The sequence below is a fragment of the Palaemon carinicauda genome, chromosome 27 (assembly GCF_036898095.1).
Source record: "Palaemon carinicauda isolate YSFRI2023 chromosome 27, ASM3689809v2, whole genome shotgun sequence".
NCBI classification, from domain to species: domain Eukaryota; kingdom Metazoa; phylum Arthropoda; class Malacostraca; order Decapoda; family Palaemonidae; genus Palaemon; species Palaemon carinicauda.
Genome location: NC_090751.1, coordinates 28268973 through 28287864, shown reverse-complemented (window position 1 = coordinate 28287864; position 18892 = coordinate 28268973). Strand labels below are relative to the sequence as shown.

The following is an 18892-nucleotide window of genomic DNA, read 5'->3' as shown; positions in this document are numbered from 1 at the left end:
AATAGCATCTTAATACAGCCATTAATAAAGATCATTGTAATTCTGCATTTGCAGACTAAAAATGGCTGGCGTAGTCAAGATTACAAAGGTGATAAGTGTGTCATGACTGAGATGGTGTGGGCACGTGTTGAGAATGGGTAGTGGGGGAGAGTGTGAGGAGAGCTTAAGAGAAACCTGTTATGGGGAGAAAATCAAGAGGGAGACAGAGAATTAGATGGTTAAATAAGGTGAAGGATGATGTGGAAGAGAAGAGGATCGGTTGAAGAGGATGCCTTTGATAGAAGGTATAGGAGAGCGCATCAGGCAACCCACCCTTTAATGTGGGGATAACGGTGGGAAAGAAGAAAGTAATTTTTTTTAAATGTAAAATTTTATGATTAATTTGTCAATGTTCAGGTAATATATTTCTTTTTCTCAGTCTACAGAAGTAAGATATTCAGTGATTAATAGGCTAATAATAAGTAAATCTCTCATTGAAAATTCATTGAGGAAAGTGAGCTGATAGAATTCTCTGATGAAAGTCCAGTGGTTGTAATTTATTACCACTACCAACGAAGTTGGGACGAGGTTATGTTTTAACCCTGTTTGTTAGTTTGTGAACAACTTCCTGGCTACAATTTTACTCACAGAATAGTGAAACTTTCAAGGATGAATTGTTATGTTTAGACGTGGAAGTTACCCAATTTTGAAAGTCCCAGGCCAAAGGTCAAGGTCGAGCAAAAGATCAACTGAATTGACCATAACCTTAACCCCAGGTTTGCATATGGTTGTCACACAGACTTTAATTATGCCAATGGTTTAAATTGATTCTGGGAAAGGCAAGCTTGTTTCGAGAAATAAGCTGCCATGGTGGAGGTCCTCACTTAGAGTATTTTTCTAGTTTATTACTGATATTGGTAATAATCAAAGAGTTTTTGCAAGGGAAAAATTTGTGCGAGTGAAATAATGGCTTCCTGTGTCAAAATACTTGGTAATCAACTTTTGGGCATCACTATAAAAAGAGTGGAAATACTGCTGTACTAATTCCATTCAAGTGAATTAAACGGTTTTATCTTTCTGTACGATGGAGAGGATTATGTTCTAGAAATATGATTTTGATGGAAAGCACATGATGTTGTATACTGTACTAAAGAAACATTCAGATGTCGAGGTGGATATTCTCATTTAGCAGTAAATTCTTTTATTTTTTTCATTATTTAAATTCTCATTTTAGCATACTGTATATCATTTTGGCAAGATTTATGAGATTTTAGTAAAGCCGATTTAATTTTTGGAACTGATTTGTAAAAATAAGTTATAATCATTGCCCTTTAACTTTGATTTCGTGATGTGGTGAATAAGATAATTTTGCAAGCCATTACAGTTTTAGAAAGAAAACTTTTATGATTCGCAGGAACGCTCTTGTTTATTTTTGTAGACGTTTGTCCTTTTTATAAAAATCTTGAAGACTTTAGTAGTCTAGAAATTTTCTCTATTTTTTCTTTTTAGGTTCCATCTGAGAATAACCACACTTGCAAAAATGAAGGCAAGGACGAAGATGTGAAAGGAGTTGTAAGGTAGGTGTGCATTTTATTATAATACAGTTGTGGAATTTTATCCCTTCTATATTTAAGATTTAATGTTTATAATCAATTGTTTTAAAGTTGATATTTTTTATTTAAATATTCTGCCATTATTGAAGTGTTGCTGATCCTATTTCACTTTTGAAGTCACCTATAGCAGGTTATTATAACCACTTTCTTCAACTCTAGATTATACTTGTGTATGTAATTTATGATTTTTTTCTACAGCACTGTAATTAATTTGATTTCCTTTTAGTAAGAGGATAATTATTCAATTAATATCTAGAACCTTCTTGCCAAAATCTGGAGAATTTATAACTTGTAAGAATTTAAGAATTTTCACGAGACCATCATGTACAGTACAGTACCTAACCTCTGGCTATGTAAGATATTTGCAAGATTACCAGACTGAAGAGTTATGAATATGTTATTAATACCTAAGATGGTTGATTATCATCTCCAGAAAGCTGTAAATATGGCATCAGAATTTGTCATGAGTTCCTTGTTACACTGTTTCAACTGTCCAGTCCTTATTATGGAGAGAACTTGCTCCATTAATCATATAGTAATGTTTAGAAGGAAACGGAAGGCTATTGAAATGAGAAACTAAATGCAGTGTTTTCTTGTTCTGGTATATCCTCCCGTTATCTATTTCACTAGAACTACCTGTTTCTAATTTTCCTTTACGTATAATAACGAAATACATATCATAACCCTATCTGCGACTATTTACTGTGCATTTTAAAAAGAATATATTGCTTAAATATATAAGACAAAGTATAAATAAAAGAGTCAAATTAAACAAAGTTTTAAAAGATAGCAAATGATAAATAAAACATGAAGGCATATATTTGATGATAAAGGTACAAAGATGAAGAGAGGTACTGCATACAGCGTAAAGTTATTATTGGGTGAAGTTGTTAATGCTGCAGTGAACACCTGCAGGCATAGATTCGATCATGTTGTGGTTTATGGCCACAAACTAAAGGTTATTGCAGTATACTTTTGCTCCCAGGTTGATCACTTTCTTATCTTTTATTTGTCCCCAGTTCCAACCACTTCGCTGTCTATCTCCTTTAACAACTTTGTCATACTCAAGACAGGATATCCTGTAGGGCCTTCATTGCATCTCAAATGGTACACTAGGATTACTTAGGGGTCTTTGTAGTCCTCCTTTGGTCGCTAGTTTCTTCCATATTTTAGCTTTCTACTTTTCTACTGTTCTCACTTCATTTTTACCACCTTGATGACCAACCTCTTTTAGCTTTTATAATTCATAATGCGAATGTTAAGTTTTTCCCTAATTACACTTTCCCAGCAGCTGGCCATATGGCCCACTTTTTAAATATCAAATTAATGATAGTAAACCTTCAAGCTAACCTAGTTAGAATGAGTGAAAATATGTACCATAATCTGATGTGAAGTAGTGATAGTTTTTGTAAATTAAAGTTCATTCCATAGGGCTACCAACATTAATGGATGGAAAGGTATGTATACTATCTGAGTAAGAAAAGCATTCCAGTTCCATCACAAGAAAAATAATTGTTTATAGCTGTCAGTGTGTATATCACATAGTTTATAACATCTGTCATACGTGTACTCGTCCAACAAAAAAACTTATTATCCCCCCAAAATTAGCGAACTAGTATTATATTTACTTATATTACTACAGTATTTCATAATTGATATGGTAGAAGGAAGGTTTTTTTTTTTTTAAATACTCTTTAAAAGTCTTGGGAGTTCTTTGTCGGGTTAACAATTTTTACCGTTATCCAATTCTATTTTGTTTTTAATCAAAATCCTAATGAAAAAAAGTGTAAATAAATACTGAATATGAATAATATTGATTATTCTAAAATCACCAATAATGAGGTAGATTCTGTCTTATCACCTTTCATTCAGCCAGTAGAGAAGAGACCAAAGGAAACAGGCAAGAATAAAATGCATAAAGCAGTGCAGCTGGAAATTGATGAGATGCTGTGTTGAGCACATCCTTGTAGTCCTCACTTCCATTACTTTCTGACTTTTATGTAGCTCTTGTTATGTTTGGACTCTTCCTACTTCGGAAGTTCAAACTTGTTGCAAATGCCCTTTTGCTAAACAGGTAGACATAAATCTCATTTCATAGTATAGATATGACTTATCTGACATTACTGATGTAGATAAAATATTGTAAGATATTTCTCATTTATAGTTTACTCCTTACTTCTCCAATTCCTTTCTTGATTGATCAGCTTTGCTTGTTGGAGCTGTTGAACTTGTAGCATTCTGCTTTTCCTTATAGGGTTGTAGTTTGGTCAGTAATAATAATGATAATACTTTATTGCCTTACTTTCACTTTAATTTTAAGAACAGATTCTACAGGCCAGTCCAACCCTATTGGTCTTGTTAAACCATCTAGAATAGTTTAAGAAGTATGGAATTCTAATGAGTAATTAAGCACTATTCAGTTATTTTTTTTATTGTTAAGCATAACACATTGGGTATCAAATTTGGTATATCTATACAAGTTATTTGATATTTGTTTTATTGCTTTCAGGTAATAAGAGTGAATTTATCCTATGACTAGAATATTTTGGGCCACAATTGTGGTAACTAAAGTTGTTGGAACAGCCTTCAGTTTGTATATAATTTTTTTACTTGCAGGTATCCGGGAGATGGAAGTACTGAAGACAATTACAAGCTCCTTCAAAATCAGTATAACAATTTGCAGAGAGACTTCACTGCTTTACGAGCTCAGGTCAAGTTGAAAGAAGAAAATACAGATAATGAAAACAAGAATGAAGAGTTAGCTCTCCTCAACCTTGAAATCAGTGCCAAAAATGATGAACTGAATGCCAAGAATGATATTCTTAACAGGAAGAATGATGAACTCATATCGATAGTGGAAGACCTTAGGAGTCAAAATGGTGGTTTAATGGCACAAAATGACGAACTCACGTCAGAAAATGAGATGCTTTTAAAGCAGGCAAATTCTCTGAGTGATGAAAATGATGGTATCAAGCTTTTACAGCAAGAGCTTAGTGACACTGTGGATGCTTTAACTAAGAAACTCGAAGATCTGATATCAGGAAACAAGGACTTGGTGACAAGAAATACAGACCTTGTACTTGAGAATGAGAGAGCTTTGTCTGAGAAGGAAAAGGCTATTTCAGCATTGAAGGAGATGCAGTCTGTCAAGTCAGAAACACAGATGAAAGAATTTAAAGAAATGCTTGATTTAGCCGATCAACAGAAAAATGTTCTGGAAGTATGTAAGTATGAAACTTTAACACAAACTCATGAAAAATTAAAAGCTGATTATGAATCTTTGCTTGAGGAGAAAAACAAGATTTCAGAGTGCATGCAGGAACTTACTGGTAGAACCGACTCTTTAGTCGCTGAGAATGCTGCACTATTAAACGAAGTAAAAACATTAAAAGAATGCTGTGGAGCCCTGGAAAAGAAGTCTCAGCCTTTGGATGTTGATTATGGAAATCTTAAATCAGAATTTGAATCTCTAACTATGGAAAAGACAGAACTTTCCCAAAAAATTCAAAACCTTTCTGAGAAAATTAGTTTGGTCACAGCTGAGAAAGAGGAAGTGTTGACAGAGTTGAAAAAAATGCAAGATGGGAATGCAGTTCTTGATGAAAAGTGTAAAGCATTGGTTGCAGTGGAGGAGAAACAAAAATCAGATTATGAATCTTTAATCATAGAAAAGTTCAAGCTCTTGGAAGACATAAAAGAGAAAACTGAAGAGATTTGCCTTCATGAAATTGAGAAAGAAGAGATTTTAGCCAAGGTGAAAATGTTAGGAGAGGAGAACGAAGCTCTTAAAAAGAAGGATGCGGAGTTGAACCAAACGTATGACAAACTGAAGTGTGACTATGAAGTGTTAATCACAGAGAAAGCAAACCTTTCGAAGGATTTGCAAGAACAGATCAATAAGGGTGAAAGCATTACTTCTGCAAATGAAGGAAAGTTGAATGAACTAAAGAAAATAGAAGAGGAAAGAGAAATTCTAAATGAAAAATATTGGGCCTTAAATGCAAATTATGAAAAACTTCAGGTGAGCTATAACACAGCTGTTTCTGAAAAGCTGGAGCTTAAGAATGAAATAGAAGAACACACCAAGAACTTGGAACGTGCTACAGCTGAGAAAGAACAACTTTTGGATAAAATTCAGAAAGCTGGAGAACAAAATAATGCTTTGGAAGGGAATTGTCATAGTTTGGAGGAATCATATGAAAAGTTGAAAGGGGATTTTGAATTATTGGTTGCAGAGAAAACAGATCTCATGAAAGAGGTTCAGTATCAGAAAGAAGAGACTGAAGCTGTTTCAGCCGAGAAGGGCAATCTCGCAAGTGAGCTAAGTAAAGTTAAATTGTTGATTGTAGACTTAGAATCACAAAAAACAGCCATTGAAAAAGAGAAAGAATCTCAAAAGTCAGCCTTTGAAAAGGAGACTGATAGCATCAATGCTGAAAAACTGGAATTTTCCCTGAAGAATAAGGAACTCCTCGAAGAAGTGGACAAACTAATCGCAGAGAAAGAAGATCTGAAAACAGAGCTGAGCAAATATCTGTCGGATATGGAAACTTTAAAAAGGAATGATGAAATAAGAATTAAATTGGAGAAAGAGACTGTGAGCTGTGAGACCTTGAAAAGGGCTCTGAATAAGAAAGATGAAGAAAACTCCAAGCTCACTGGTCAAATAAAAAGCATGAAAGATGAACTTAAATTAGTTGATCAAGACTTGATACTAGCCAGAGAAAACCTCACCAACAAGCTCTCGGAAATTAATGGTATGATGATTGAGAAAAATGAGTTGCAGAAAGAACTTTCGTCTTCCAAAAAGCTTTTAGCAGAATTAGAGAAGTCAGTAAATAACAAAGACAAAAAGATTGAAGAACTTGGTAAACTTTTCAAAGAAACTAGAACTGATTTAGACTCTCTCCGTGCAAAATTATACAATCACAGAAACTATGGACGGAAGAAAGAGGAAGAATTAAAAATGGTAATAAGTCGTAATGAGAAATTGGAATCTGAAGTTGAAGTACTGAAAAATAAGATGAAAGTCAACAAAGGGGAATTTGAGTTAAACATAGGAAATCTAAAGAAGGAAGTTGATTACTGGATGTCATTTTCCACCAACAAGAAAAGTGCTGTTGGGCAGGATTGTAAACAGATAGAAACTGTGAATAGGTGTACTGAAGTTGATGGCGAGAATTCAAACGCAGGATCAAAAGTACAACCCTTGCAGATCAAGAGAGTAGTAGTGAAAGAGAAAGATAGCCAGTCACGAAAATTGAACACTTCATTGAATCAACATGAATTACACAAGACAAAGGTCACTCCCAAGTCTATACAGTCTCATTTAAGAAGAACTTCCTGTGAAAGGCCTCAACTGGAAAACACAAAAGCTCGAAAGTCTCCAAGATTCCACTCGCCACATTCAAATTCTGACTCGAGAGAGTCAAGAAGCAAGGTAGATGCAACCGTAAAATCAACTCCAGAGTCTTCTAAGAACGCAAATCAAGTGGTTCCTTCACGAAAATCACCTCGTATACAGGCTGATATGAATAGTTCTACTAGTGGCTTGTCTTCAAAGAAACACAGTATGTTATTCTTTATTCTTTGTGCATGTGATATACTGTAGATTCAAGTAAACTTAGATTTTAATTTTCATGCCTAGAGAAGAAATGAAGTGAAAGTTAAAATGATCCTTTCCTTATGCTCTATTGATAGTATATGAAGATTATAGATTTTTTTAGGATAAATGCAGATTAATGATAATAAATTATATTCAGAACACTGCAGCAATTAGTTGCTGCCTGATCTTCTAGTCCAGTTAAAATGAACCTGAAATTTGTAAATGGAGATTTAAATCTATTTTGCTTTCCGGTTCTATATTGAAAATAATGTAAAAAGTATGCATTGAAAGAATATGGCTTTATTTCGTCTGACTTCATAAAGGGATTTTGGCGAAGGAAAAATCTATTTCTGGGGAGAGACCTGTGACGCCCTGTGAAAAGAGTCCTTCTTTACACTTTTCTGAAATGTTGTTTTATGATGAAATATAAGTGCATTTTTTTGTTCATGATACAGTATTCATAATTATATTCATAGGATTTTTTTCATATGTTGAAATAGGAGACATTTTATTCATTGTAAATGATAAATGGTTTCATCTTTCTTACCTAAAGAACTGTCCGACTTGGGGGAATCTAAGGCTCAGAAGGAGAAGCGTGCATGCGTGATGCCTTCTGATGTAAACAGATTAGAGGTAAGGATATATACTTTTTTATTCTTTTGATAGGTTTCATATTTTTCATCCCAAAGACAAACTTTTTTTTATCTTTCACCATTATATTTCCTTTTTTGTTCGATGGTCAATTTATGTTTGCACTGAATGTTAAGTTGTGATATTTATTTATTCTGTATCAGTGAATTGCATTCTTATTTTATATCTTTATTTCTTTGTTATTACTCCTATGTCATCCAACATTATAGCAAGTGCTTGATGTTTAGTTCAACAATGAACCTTTTTTGGGCTCAAGCCATGGCGTCCTGATGGAAGGATCCTTTTTGGTAGCTTCCTTGGGTAATCACTACTAGGATTTTTCCAGAGAATTAAACCACAGGTTATCACAGAATTCTAACTTCTGGAGCGAGTATCCTAAGGGTTTCCCCTTAAGACATCGTGTATCAACAGGGGACACGCATGTATAAACGTGCCACATAGCTATCTGCACCCCATATAGAGTTAACGCTTCAATATGGCGGACAGGGAGTGGCTGGGAGCTGAGCCGCAGCCGATCTAGATGTGGCGATATCGGTACTCGCGATGTAAACAGACGGACGCCATTGCTTTTGATGACGTCACGTCCGTCCTTATTTCCTTTGCTAGTAGCTCGCTCGATTGGACGTATTTTTCCCTTTGTGCGACTTTATCTGCTTGCATCCTCGCCATGTCTCAACCTTCAGCTTCACCTCCTTCTGGAAAGTTGAGTACAAAGGTTTAAGTATTGTTTAAATAAGCTCTGACCTTAAAGTAAATCTTACTTTTCGAGATATTTGCATAATTGTGGCAGAGCTTTGCCAGACCGGTCAGCGCCATTTTATGACGCTGCTGTTGCTTGCATGCCTTATTTAGTTAGCCGCAACAGCCTTACCGGTATATAAATTACTAATCAGCGCTATTAGTTATTTAGTCTTCATAGCTAGGAACTTTATATCGTGTTTTTGACGCATTAGTTAGGGTCTTCGCTGACCCCATACCAGTAGGCTTTGATTAGCCCCTAGGCCAGTGAGCCTATACCAGTGTTAATGCATGATATTTCAGTGATCCTAGTGTTAGTTATGAAGATTTTGGCATTATTTTACAATACCATTGACAGTGATGCAAGTGTTTTTCGCCTTCAGGGACCATATAGGGGGTAGGTTATCTTGAGTGCCTTGCTAACCTAACCTTATGATAGGACCCCTATATGCTCTCTTCATCCCTAGCCCTAGGGCTTCCCTCTGGTAATCTTGTACCCTATTACATGTGATAGGACAAGACTCCTGAGAGTACTGTATCGCCTCCCCACCTAAGGGAATGACCCCTCCCTTAGTGTTGCGGACCTTAAAGGTAGGATCACCTCCTTTAAGCTGAATCGGTCCTTGACCTTTTCCTTGCGATACGTCTTCTCCCTTCCTTGATTAGGGTCTAACAACCCTAATCCAGGTTAGGTTGGGAGGGCTGGTTTATGTACCTTGCTGAAATATACGCGTGCACCGTTTTTCAGTTGGTCCACCTACTATAGGTTAGGGTGAGCATCTCCCTTCCTAGGTGGCCGCTCTGGTGCATAACCCATCCTTTCTTATAAGAAGACCCTTTCCCCCCCCAACCTATCTCTTGCCTAGCCTAACCTACCAGTAGGTTAGGCTTCATATGTCCCCTGTCCTACACTCCACCCTAGGCTGGAGTGCTGGACCCCGTGGTGCTCCCAGTGTTGTCCGCTCTGATACATAGACCCTCCATAGTGCTATGGAGTCAGTTATCATTTGGTCGACATGAAGAGTCTCCACCCCTTCTTTGGGTACACCCTGTCCTCTCTTGGACTGCCTTAGCCCCCGGCCATTGCGGCCCCTGCTTAGGATGATAGATTCACCTCTATCATGGTGGTACCTTTTCCAGAGGTGTCTTGACTAGGCTAGTACAGCCTTGCCATCCCACCTCCATCTTTGGTGCTTGTCCCTTGCCGCCTCTACCCCGGCATTACCGCCGCTACAGGTGACTTCCTTATCCTTGCCGCCTTCCCCCGAGTGCCGGGGGATCGCCGCCGGCCGCCGGCTTACCGCCGTGGCCTCTCCATTCCCTCATAGCCTCGGCACACTGCCGACCCCTCCCGGAGTGCCGGCACTAGCAGCCGGCCCTCGGCCCCGGCTATGCTCCTTTATCCTTACCCCTGTCACCCTCCGACTGCCTCCGGCTGCGGGAACCGCCGCTCCTTGCCGGCGGCTGCCGCCACCCTGGCTTCTTTTGACCATAGAATGATCATTCTTGAATGCCAGAAACTCTGCTCGAGCGGCTTCCGGCGTGCCGGGGGTATGCCGGACCCGTCCGGAGGCGGCAAGATGCCTTGCACCCCTTCTCTCAGCTATCTTTACTAGCGATAGCTCCTAAAAACCGCACCTAGACGGCTTGTTAACGCAGACAAACTGGTACGGAATCGTACATTTTGTTCAGTTTTCACTCTGTCTTCTTGCGTGTTTCATCTTTCCAGCACGCTACGTGTAATTGGCACGTCTGGTTGCCGGAACCTTACTAGGATCTCATGATCCCCAGACTTTCTTGATAAGATTTCAAGCCTAGTCTATAATATGGTTATTCTAGATGGAATTCCCATTATCAAGACACCTTCCATGGAGGCCTACGGCCACCTGGGACTGTCCGATGCTACGGCAACCAGCCGGGCGGGTTACACGAGGCATGCGTCTGTCTCCTTTCACCCACCCTTCTGTGCATCACAATTAATTTAAGTTAATATTAACTTGTTAATAATTAACTATATACGAGCCATATTATGACTCTACAATACTCATCGTCTCTTTCCTTTACAGGAGGAGTACGTCAGGTGTGACCACGACTTCTGCGCGGTCCGTCGGCCACACTTCTATGGACACACGGCGTGTAGGACACACGCCCCTTGTGCTCACAAGAGAGGGGATCTCAAATACTGGGGCCCCACCACCTGTTCGGTCTGCCAAGAATGCTTACAGAAAGCATTCTATGATTCTCCCTCAGCGGAGATTCGGGACACTGCTCGGGACAACCTACGCAAGTGGGTACGTGGCTTTCAGAAGAACGCCACTGGACCATACCTAGCCACAGAAGAAATGAGGGTCCCAAAGGCCTCTCCAGACTCAGTGGTCCCAGTCGAACAGATCCCCGTAGTCCAGATTACAGTGGAACCTGATGTTGTCATGGCTCAGTCCATGAATGATTATCACCTGGATTCAGAACATGATGAACACATGTCAGAGATCTCGGAGGACACCGAGAAAACCCTTATGGCCCAGGGTGAAGGGGAGGATGATGAAGAAGAGGACCGGGTTGTGTATACCGAGTCCGATAAGGAAGTGTCTCTCCCGTCTACGTCCTCCACCACGACTCCTCTACCTACGGCACAGGATATGATTCGGCTCATTGAATCCGTGATGGAGCAGAAGCTCCAAGAAACTCACCAGATCATTCGGTCGATGGGAGGTTCCAAGGAATCTCGCAAAATCTCCATCAAGGACCTCCCCGCATGGTCGAGCGACAATCCGTGGCGATTCGCCGAGCATATGGTCATCGCTGACGACAAGATCTTCGTCAGCGATAAGATCGGTTCCATACCCCTGGAAGAAGTGGAGTTCTTCCCCCGCTTTGAGGCGTATCCGGACTGTTACGTCCGTCTACGTTCAGAACCATCCTCAAAGGAAGAGACCGAACCGAAGGAGAAAATAGTGTTCGATCTCTCGAAGGCCCAGGCTATGCTTGCCAAAGCGCTTAAGAGCAGAGGCTTTACCTGCTCTGGACTTCCGGCTCTGAGCAAGAAGTACCCCACCTACGTTGCGCCCGATGAAGTGGTGATACCCTTCACGGAAAAGGCCTTCGCTGCCTGCTTTAAGGCTGTAGAAGAAGGGAAATCCTGCCCTGCATTGGAGGAATGCAGACCTTTCTCCGCAGTCACCCCGCCCGACACCAAACACTGGAAGGATGTGCAACACACCTTCGTGGTGGGCAAACTAGATCCTGACGTTGCTGGACGTCAGTTTAATGAGGACCTCCCCAAGCTAAACGATCACCTCCTTCGTAGGGAACAGGAAACGAAGGAGAGGCTGGCAGCATCTCTCACTCTCCAGGTCCAGATGGACGTAATGGCTGGCGACACCAGAGTCCCTGACCATTACATGGTCCTTGCCAAATCTCATATGGCAACCTTAGTCAAGGATCTGTACCACTTCATGCGAGCTCGTAGAGCCTGCAGAGAATTCGTGTTCTCCAGTGCCACTGTCAGACACGAACCCCGGAAACTGATTTCCTCCAACATCTGGGGCAAGTACCTCTTCCCGTCTGATCTAGTGAAAGAGATCACAGACAAGGCTGCATCTGAGAACAGGAACCTTCTCAACAAATGGGGCATGTCTAGGAAGAGAAAGCCCTCTCAGGATGACGGTCCTCAGCCTAAGAGGAAGCAGTCGAAGCATAGACCCCAGCAACGTCAGCACAGACGTCAGTTTCCGGCACCCGCTACTCCCCAAGTGGCCGCTCAGCCGCCACAGACCTTTCAGTTGGTCCCACAGCCGGTTTTGTCCTCATCACCGGCCTTCAACCCCGCCTTCGAGCAGCACTCCACTACCTTTCGTCCCAAAGGTAGAAGCTCAGGCAGGGGTTCCGGCAGAGATTCCTCTCGCCGGCCCTCCAGAGGCAGAGGAGGACAGGGAGCTAGCGGCCGAGGCAGCAAGTCCTCGGGACCCCAGAAGCAATGAAGTGCTTCCGGTGGGAGGAAGACTCCGCCACTTCCAGGATCGTTGGACCTTCGACTCCTGGGCACACAGCATCATCAAGAAAGGTCTGGGCTGGAGCTGGGCGCAACCACCCCCAACCTTCCAGCAATTCTTCCAACGTTCAACCCCCCTCCTGGAAGAATATGTGCTAGACCTCTTGAACTGAACAAGAAGGTGATAAGAAGGGTGAAGTCCACAAGGTTCCAAGGGAGACTGTTTTGTGTCCCCAAGAAAGACTCAGACAGACTCAGAGTCATTCTGGACTTATCCCCCCTCAACGTATTCATATCGAACAACAAGTTCAAGATGCTGACTCTTCAACAGATCAGAACCCTCCTGCCTCGAGGGTCTTTCACGGTCTCGATAGACCTGGCGGTCGCATACTGGCACATACCAATGAACCATCACGCTTCCTCCTACCTTGGATTCCGACTCCAACGGAAAAGCTATGCCTTCCGGGCCATGCCCTTCGGACTCAACGTGGCCCCTCGGATATTCACAAAGCTAGCGGACGCAGTAGTACAACAGCTCCGCATCCGAAACGTCCAGGTGATGGCCTACCTCGACGACTGGCTAGTGTGGGCGCCCTCGCCCGAGGATTGTATAGAATCCTGCAGAAAAGTTACCCAGTTTCTCGAACACCTGGGATTCCAGATAAACGAGAAAAAGTCTCGCCTATCTCCAGCTCAGAAGTTCCAATGGTTAGGCATCCACTGGAATCTTCAGTCACACCGCCTTTCCATTCCAGCAAAGAAAAGGAAGGAAATAGCAGGGTCTGTCAAGCGACTGTTAAAATCCAAACGGATCTCAAGACGCCAGCAGGAACAAGTTCTAGGCTCTCTACAGTTCGCCTCGATCACAAACCCAGTGCTTCGTGCACAGCTAAAGGATGCAGCGGGAGTCTGGAGACGTTCCGCATCCATCGCTCGAAGAGACCTCAAGAGACGGCTCCCAAGCAGACTTCGACTTCTTCTAAAGCCGTGGTCAGAAGCAAGGGCCCTAAAAAGGTCCCTTCCTCTCCAACACCCACCTCCATCTCTCAACATCCATACGGACGCTTCGTTGGAGGGTTGGGGAGGTCACTCCCACCAAAAACAGGCTCAAGGCACTTGGTCTCCCCTATTCAAGACGTTTCACATCAACATCTTTTAGGCCATGGCGGTTCTTCTGACGCTGAAGAAACTCTCCCCGCCCCCGTTGATACACATTCGCCTGACCCTGGACAGCTCTGTGGTAGTGCGTTGTCTCAATCGCCAGGGCTCAAGATCGCCCAAGATAAATCAGGTGCTCCTGACAATCTTCCGTCTGGCAGAAAGGAAGAAATGGCACCTGTCTGCAGTTCACCTACAAGGATTCCGCAATGTGACAGCGGACGCTCTATCTCGGACAAACCCGATAGAGTCGGAATGGTCTCTAGACGCAAGATCATTCGCCTTCATCTCTCACCGAGTCCCAGAACTCCAGATCGACCTCTTCGCAACGAGCGACAACCATCAACTTCCTCGATATGTAGCCCCGTACGAGGACCCCAAAGCGGAAGCGGTGGACGCCATGACCTTGGATTGGAACAGATGGGCCAAGATTTACCTGTTCCTTCCCACCAATCTTCTGCTGAAAGTCCTCTCCAAATTGAGAACCTTCAAAGGGACAGCAGCTCTAGTGGCTCCCAAGTGGCCCCGCAGCAACTGGTACCCCTTGATCCTGGAGATGCAGCCAACGCTGATCCCCCTCCCGGACCCAGTTCTCTCCCAGCAAATACAGAAGTCGACTGTCTTCGCTTCATCATCGAAAATCAAGGACCTTCATCTCATGATTTTCTCACCCTAGCCGCTAAGAAAAGGTTTGGGATTTCGAAGAAGAGTCTAGACTTCCTCGAGGAATACAAGACCGAATCCACGAGAAGGCAATACGAATCGTCTTGGAGGAAATGGGTCTCCTTCGTCAAGGCAAAGAACCCCTCGAAAATCACTATAGATTTTTGCATGTCCTTCTTCATTCACCTTCATGGACAAGGCTTGGCAGCCAACACGATTTCTACTTGCAAATCGGCCTTGACCAGACCTTTGTCATACGCCTTCCAAATAGATCTGTCTAGCGACATCTTCAACAAACTACCGAAGGCCTGTGCCCGTTTACGACCGGCACCCCCTCCGAGACCAATCACTTGGTCTCTAGACAAAGTTCTACACTTCGCCCCCAACTTGGACAATGATTCATGCCCTCTTAAGGACCTGACTCAGAAAGTTATATTTCTCTTCGCTCTAGCTTCGGGAGCCCGAGTCAGCGAAATAGTGGCTCTATCTAGAGAAGAGGGACATATCGTTTTCAACGATTCAGGAGACCTCTCCCTCTTCCCTAATCCGACGTTTCTCGCAAAGAACGAATTACCTACCAAACGATGGGGCCCGTGGAGGATATGCCCCTTGAAGGAAGATGCCTCTCTATGTCCAGTAGAGAGCCTTAAGGTCTATCTTCATAGAACTTCAAACTTTGGTGGAGGCCAACTCTTCAAAGGAGAAACATCGGGCAGCGACCTGTCACTGAAACAATTGAGAGCAAAAATCACCTACTTCATTCGCAGAGCGGATCCAGACAGTACACCCGCTGGTCATGATCCTAGGAAAGTCGCTTCGTCTCTGAATTTCTTTCAGAGTATGGATTTCGAAAGCCTCAAGAACTATACAGGCTGGAAATCCTCGCGTGTTTTCTTTAAACATTATGCGAAACAAGTGCACGAAGTGAAACATTTTGTGGTAGCCGCAGGTAGTGTTATGAAACCTGCTCTGAAATCTGCTTAGAACAGTGAGTTATTAGGGACTCTAACTCGTCGGGTGCCTATGTTGACCCTCAAGTGATACGTAGTGAAGCAGAAACCACCTTGTGTTTTCTTTAACTGTTCTTACCTCAGGTGAAATGTCATAGTAGATTACCACATGAGTGCTACATGCCACGTGCATGACGTGTGTTACATAAAGACTAACGTTCCGTAGAACGAGTGCCTACTAATACTTGATTCTTCCCTTTCAGACTCAAGAGCACGCCTTTATGACTATGTACATTTTTATCAATGTAAATGTTTTTTACTATTTATTGCATGACATGTATTGATTTACCTGCAATTATATAATAAAATGTCTATTTTATTACTTGTGCGTCTCCCTTGCTCCTTTCTTACTATGAAATATACTAATTGTCATAGTTTTATTACCCTTTATTCTTGGTTAAGGAAAATGCCAGGATTTACTACGGGCATTTATTTATATAGAGCAAGTAAGTTTCCTTAGCGAATACTTACTCAATTATGAAGATGAGTCAACTCCATGCACGAAGTGTACAACCACCACTTCTTCAAGTTTGTTTCGACGCGAATACCAAATCGCTCTGACTTATCTTATGGATCTCATTGTTCCTTCAGCCTATATGAATAGCCTTCCCATGACCACTTTGATCTCAGCATAGCCCGTGGGGACTTCCATGCCAGGGGGGCAGGAAGGCAACTGCCTCACGGTAGCTCTAGTATAGACCACTATGCTTTCGGCTCAATGTTTTAGCACTCACTTATAAAGGGGAAAAAGTCTACCACGATACACTAATTCTCTGGTACTCTTCCATCAGGACGCCATGGCTTGAGCCCAAAAAACGGATTTTGAGCGAAGCGAAAAATCTATTTTTGGGGTGAGATAGCCATGGCGTCCTGATGGACCCACCCTGTCTGTGATCAGGTCCCGCCCTGCGCCGCTGTATCATGGTGATGAGCGAGCTCCAGACTTTCGGAATGAGGACGGACGTGACGTCATCAAAAGCAATGGCGTCCGTCTGTTTACATCGCGAGTACCGATATCGCCACATCTAGATCGGCTGCGGCTCAGCTCCCAGCCACTCCCTGTCCGCCATATTGAAGCGTTAACTCTATATGGGGTGCAGATAGCTATGTGGCACGTTTATACATGCGTGTCCCCTGTTGATACACGATGTCTTAAGGGGAAACCCTTAGGATACTCGCTCCAGAAGTTAGAATTCTGTGATAACCTGTGGTTTAATTCTCTGGGAAAATCCTAGTAGTGATTACCCAAGGAAGCTACCAAAAAGGATCCTTCCATCAGGACGCCATGGCTATCTCACCCAAAAATAGATTTTTCGCTTCGCTCAAAATCCGTTATTTGGGAGATTTTGTTTTTTCACAATTGCTATTTGTGCTCAAATACAGTACTTAGTTTTTCTTATGTGTCTACAGTACAAACCTTTCATACTTCAAATTAGGCAATGTCTATAGACGTGATAGAATGGCCATTGAAATTGTTAATGAGGTAGTTAACAACAGGTTGTGAGCAGGGTAAGTAGCCCCTCCCACTTGTGTCAAAAACTTCACCTTTGTCTTCAGCTGCAATGAGTGTAGACACACTGTTGCATGCATCCTATTCAAAGCTTTTTCATTTTTTCCTGATACTCTACTATATATTATCAATAAAAGAAAATAATTTGCCAAGATAAATTAGTTCATTTTTATAATAGAAAAAATATAATTTCCAAAGAAATATTTGTCCTCTTAGTGGACTATTTCCAACAGACTTATGACGTCATTACAACAGATGCAAAAGTGGTCGTAAAGTCAAACAGTCGTAAGTCGTATAGGTCATAAATTGATAACTACCTGAAGTGATTGCAGTTTGCAGTTATTTAATCTAATTCCATAATGAAAATTATTGAACTCTGTAATAGCGAGTGTAGTTTGCCAAAATGAAAATGTAATCTTTTTTAGTGTATATTTCAAATTTTTCCTTTGTACTGTACATTGTAATTTTTATTATCAGCTCTAATGTTGTTTTTTATTACCATCCTTTTTTCAGGTGTCTGGGCCTCTCAAGTCACTTGATACAAACAGTCCCAAAGCCACTAATACAAGGCATGCACATAACCGTAGAACTACTCTGGCTGGTTCCCGCCCTAAAGCGACAAAAAATCAGGATGACTGCAAAACGCAGTAGTGCTAATTAAATAATACCTTTGCTACTGTCATACAATTCTGCACAGTACATTTTAATCAGTATGGCTTTATTAACTTCACTGTCATTGGGAGTTTAGAAATATAATTTTATTTGTAGAATTTATAGGTGGACATATACTTTATACAGTAGTAATTTCTCACGAGAGTAGGTTGATTGGGTATCTGCTAGTTTTTTTGACTTGGTCATTTTTCCTAATCTGCCAAGACTTTCAAAGTATAACTTTTATTTGATTTTACTTGTTAGAATTAGTGATGTCAGCCGTCTGCAAATCTTTTTTTTCCCAAGGCCTTTGAAGTCAAACTTTTATTTAATTTTACTTGATATGATTTTTATCATGTCATTTTAAATTTTTTTTGCCAAGATTTTGAAGTAAAATTTAATTGTTTTTTTACTGATAAAACTTGTAACTTCATTTCTTATGCAAATCTATTTTGCCAAGGCTGTCAAAGTAAAGTTTTTATTTGATTTTCTAAACAATTCTTCATTGTTTTTGTTTTAATTGAGTGAAAACAGGAATTTCTTAGATCTTCACTACCTGAACTAAGATATACCTATCTTACTCTACCGTAGATACTTATATTACACTTTCAAGTTTATCCTGAAAATTTTTACTTTTTAAGATGTGACGCTATAATTGTGAGAGCATAACAATTTATGATATATTTTATTTTCTGTTGGAAATGGAAAGATTTTTTTATAGTTGGATATACAGTTATTTATAAATTTTGTCAGGTATGACTACAAATGTCTATTTTTCAATCGTTTGATTGATGTCCAGTACAATTTCAGATATGACATGCAAGAATAAAATTCTTGTATTTAATTTCAGGAATAACTATTTTTTATTTTCTATGTACAGTAATATTTTATACTTTAATAGTGTTATTACCAAGCCCAGTGAAACCCTAAACTCTAAAAAATAATTATTTTTCTTAATAAATTACTATAGTCTTGAAATATTTCTGTTTTCTCTTGTAAATAATTTCTATAAATTTAGTAATAAACTATAATGAAAATTATTCAAGTCCATAAATTGTCATTGCAACTCCTGTCTAAGATAAAAAAAAAACTTTATTTTTAATTTAGAGAAACAATATTAGAATACACGTATTATGAAAATGCTATTAATTTTTAGTTATGAAGGAAAATATTGGATCACATGTAGAGCATGAAGTTACTAGTGCAGAAACTGTTTCTTAATTATGAACCAAATATTTTTCTTAAAATGTAAATCATGTTAAGATGGTAAGTATTACTTTGATCTTTGTTTTGCATCCAATTAGAGCTCGAATATGCTCAAAC

General features: G+C 40.7%; 1 protein-coding gene across 3 annotated transcripts in view; it reads left to right on the top strand.

Moving 5' to 3' along the window:
- LOC137620639 (centromere protein F-like) overlaps positions 1-18609 on the top strand; it is a 265316-nt gene extending 246707 nt beyond the window's left edge. For all 3 annotated transcript variants that reach the window (XM_068350944.1, XM_068350942.1, XM_068350943.1), the window contains exons 19-22: positions 1489-1556; positions 4209-7162; positions 7751-7830; positions 17432-18609. In XM_068350944.1, the coding sequence (XP_068207045.1) occupies positions 1489-1556; positions 4209-7162; positions 7751-7830; positions 17432-17569 (3240 nt within the window). In that variant the 3' untranslated portion in view covers positions 17570-18609. The remainder of the gene's footprint in view (positions 1-1488; positions 1557-4208; positions 7163-7750; positions 7831-17431) is intronic.
- The last annotated feature ends 283 nt before the right edge of the window (positions 18610-18892 follow it).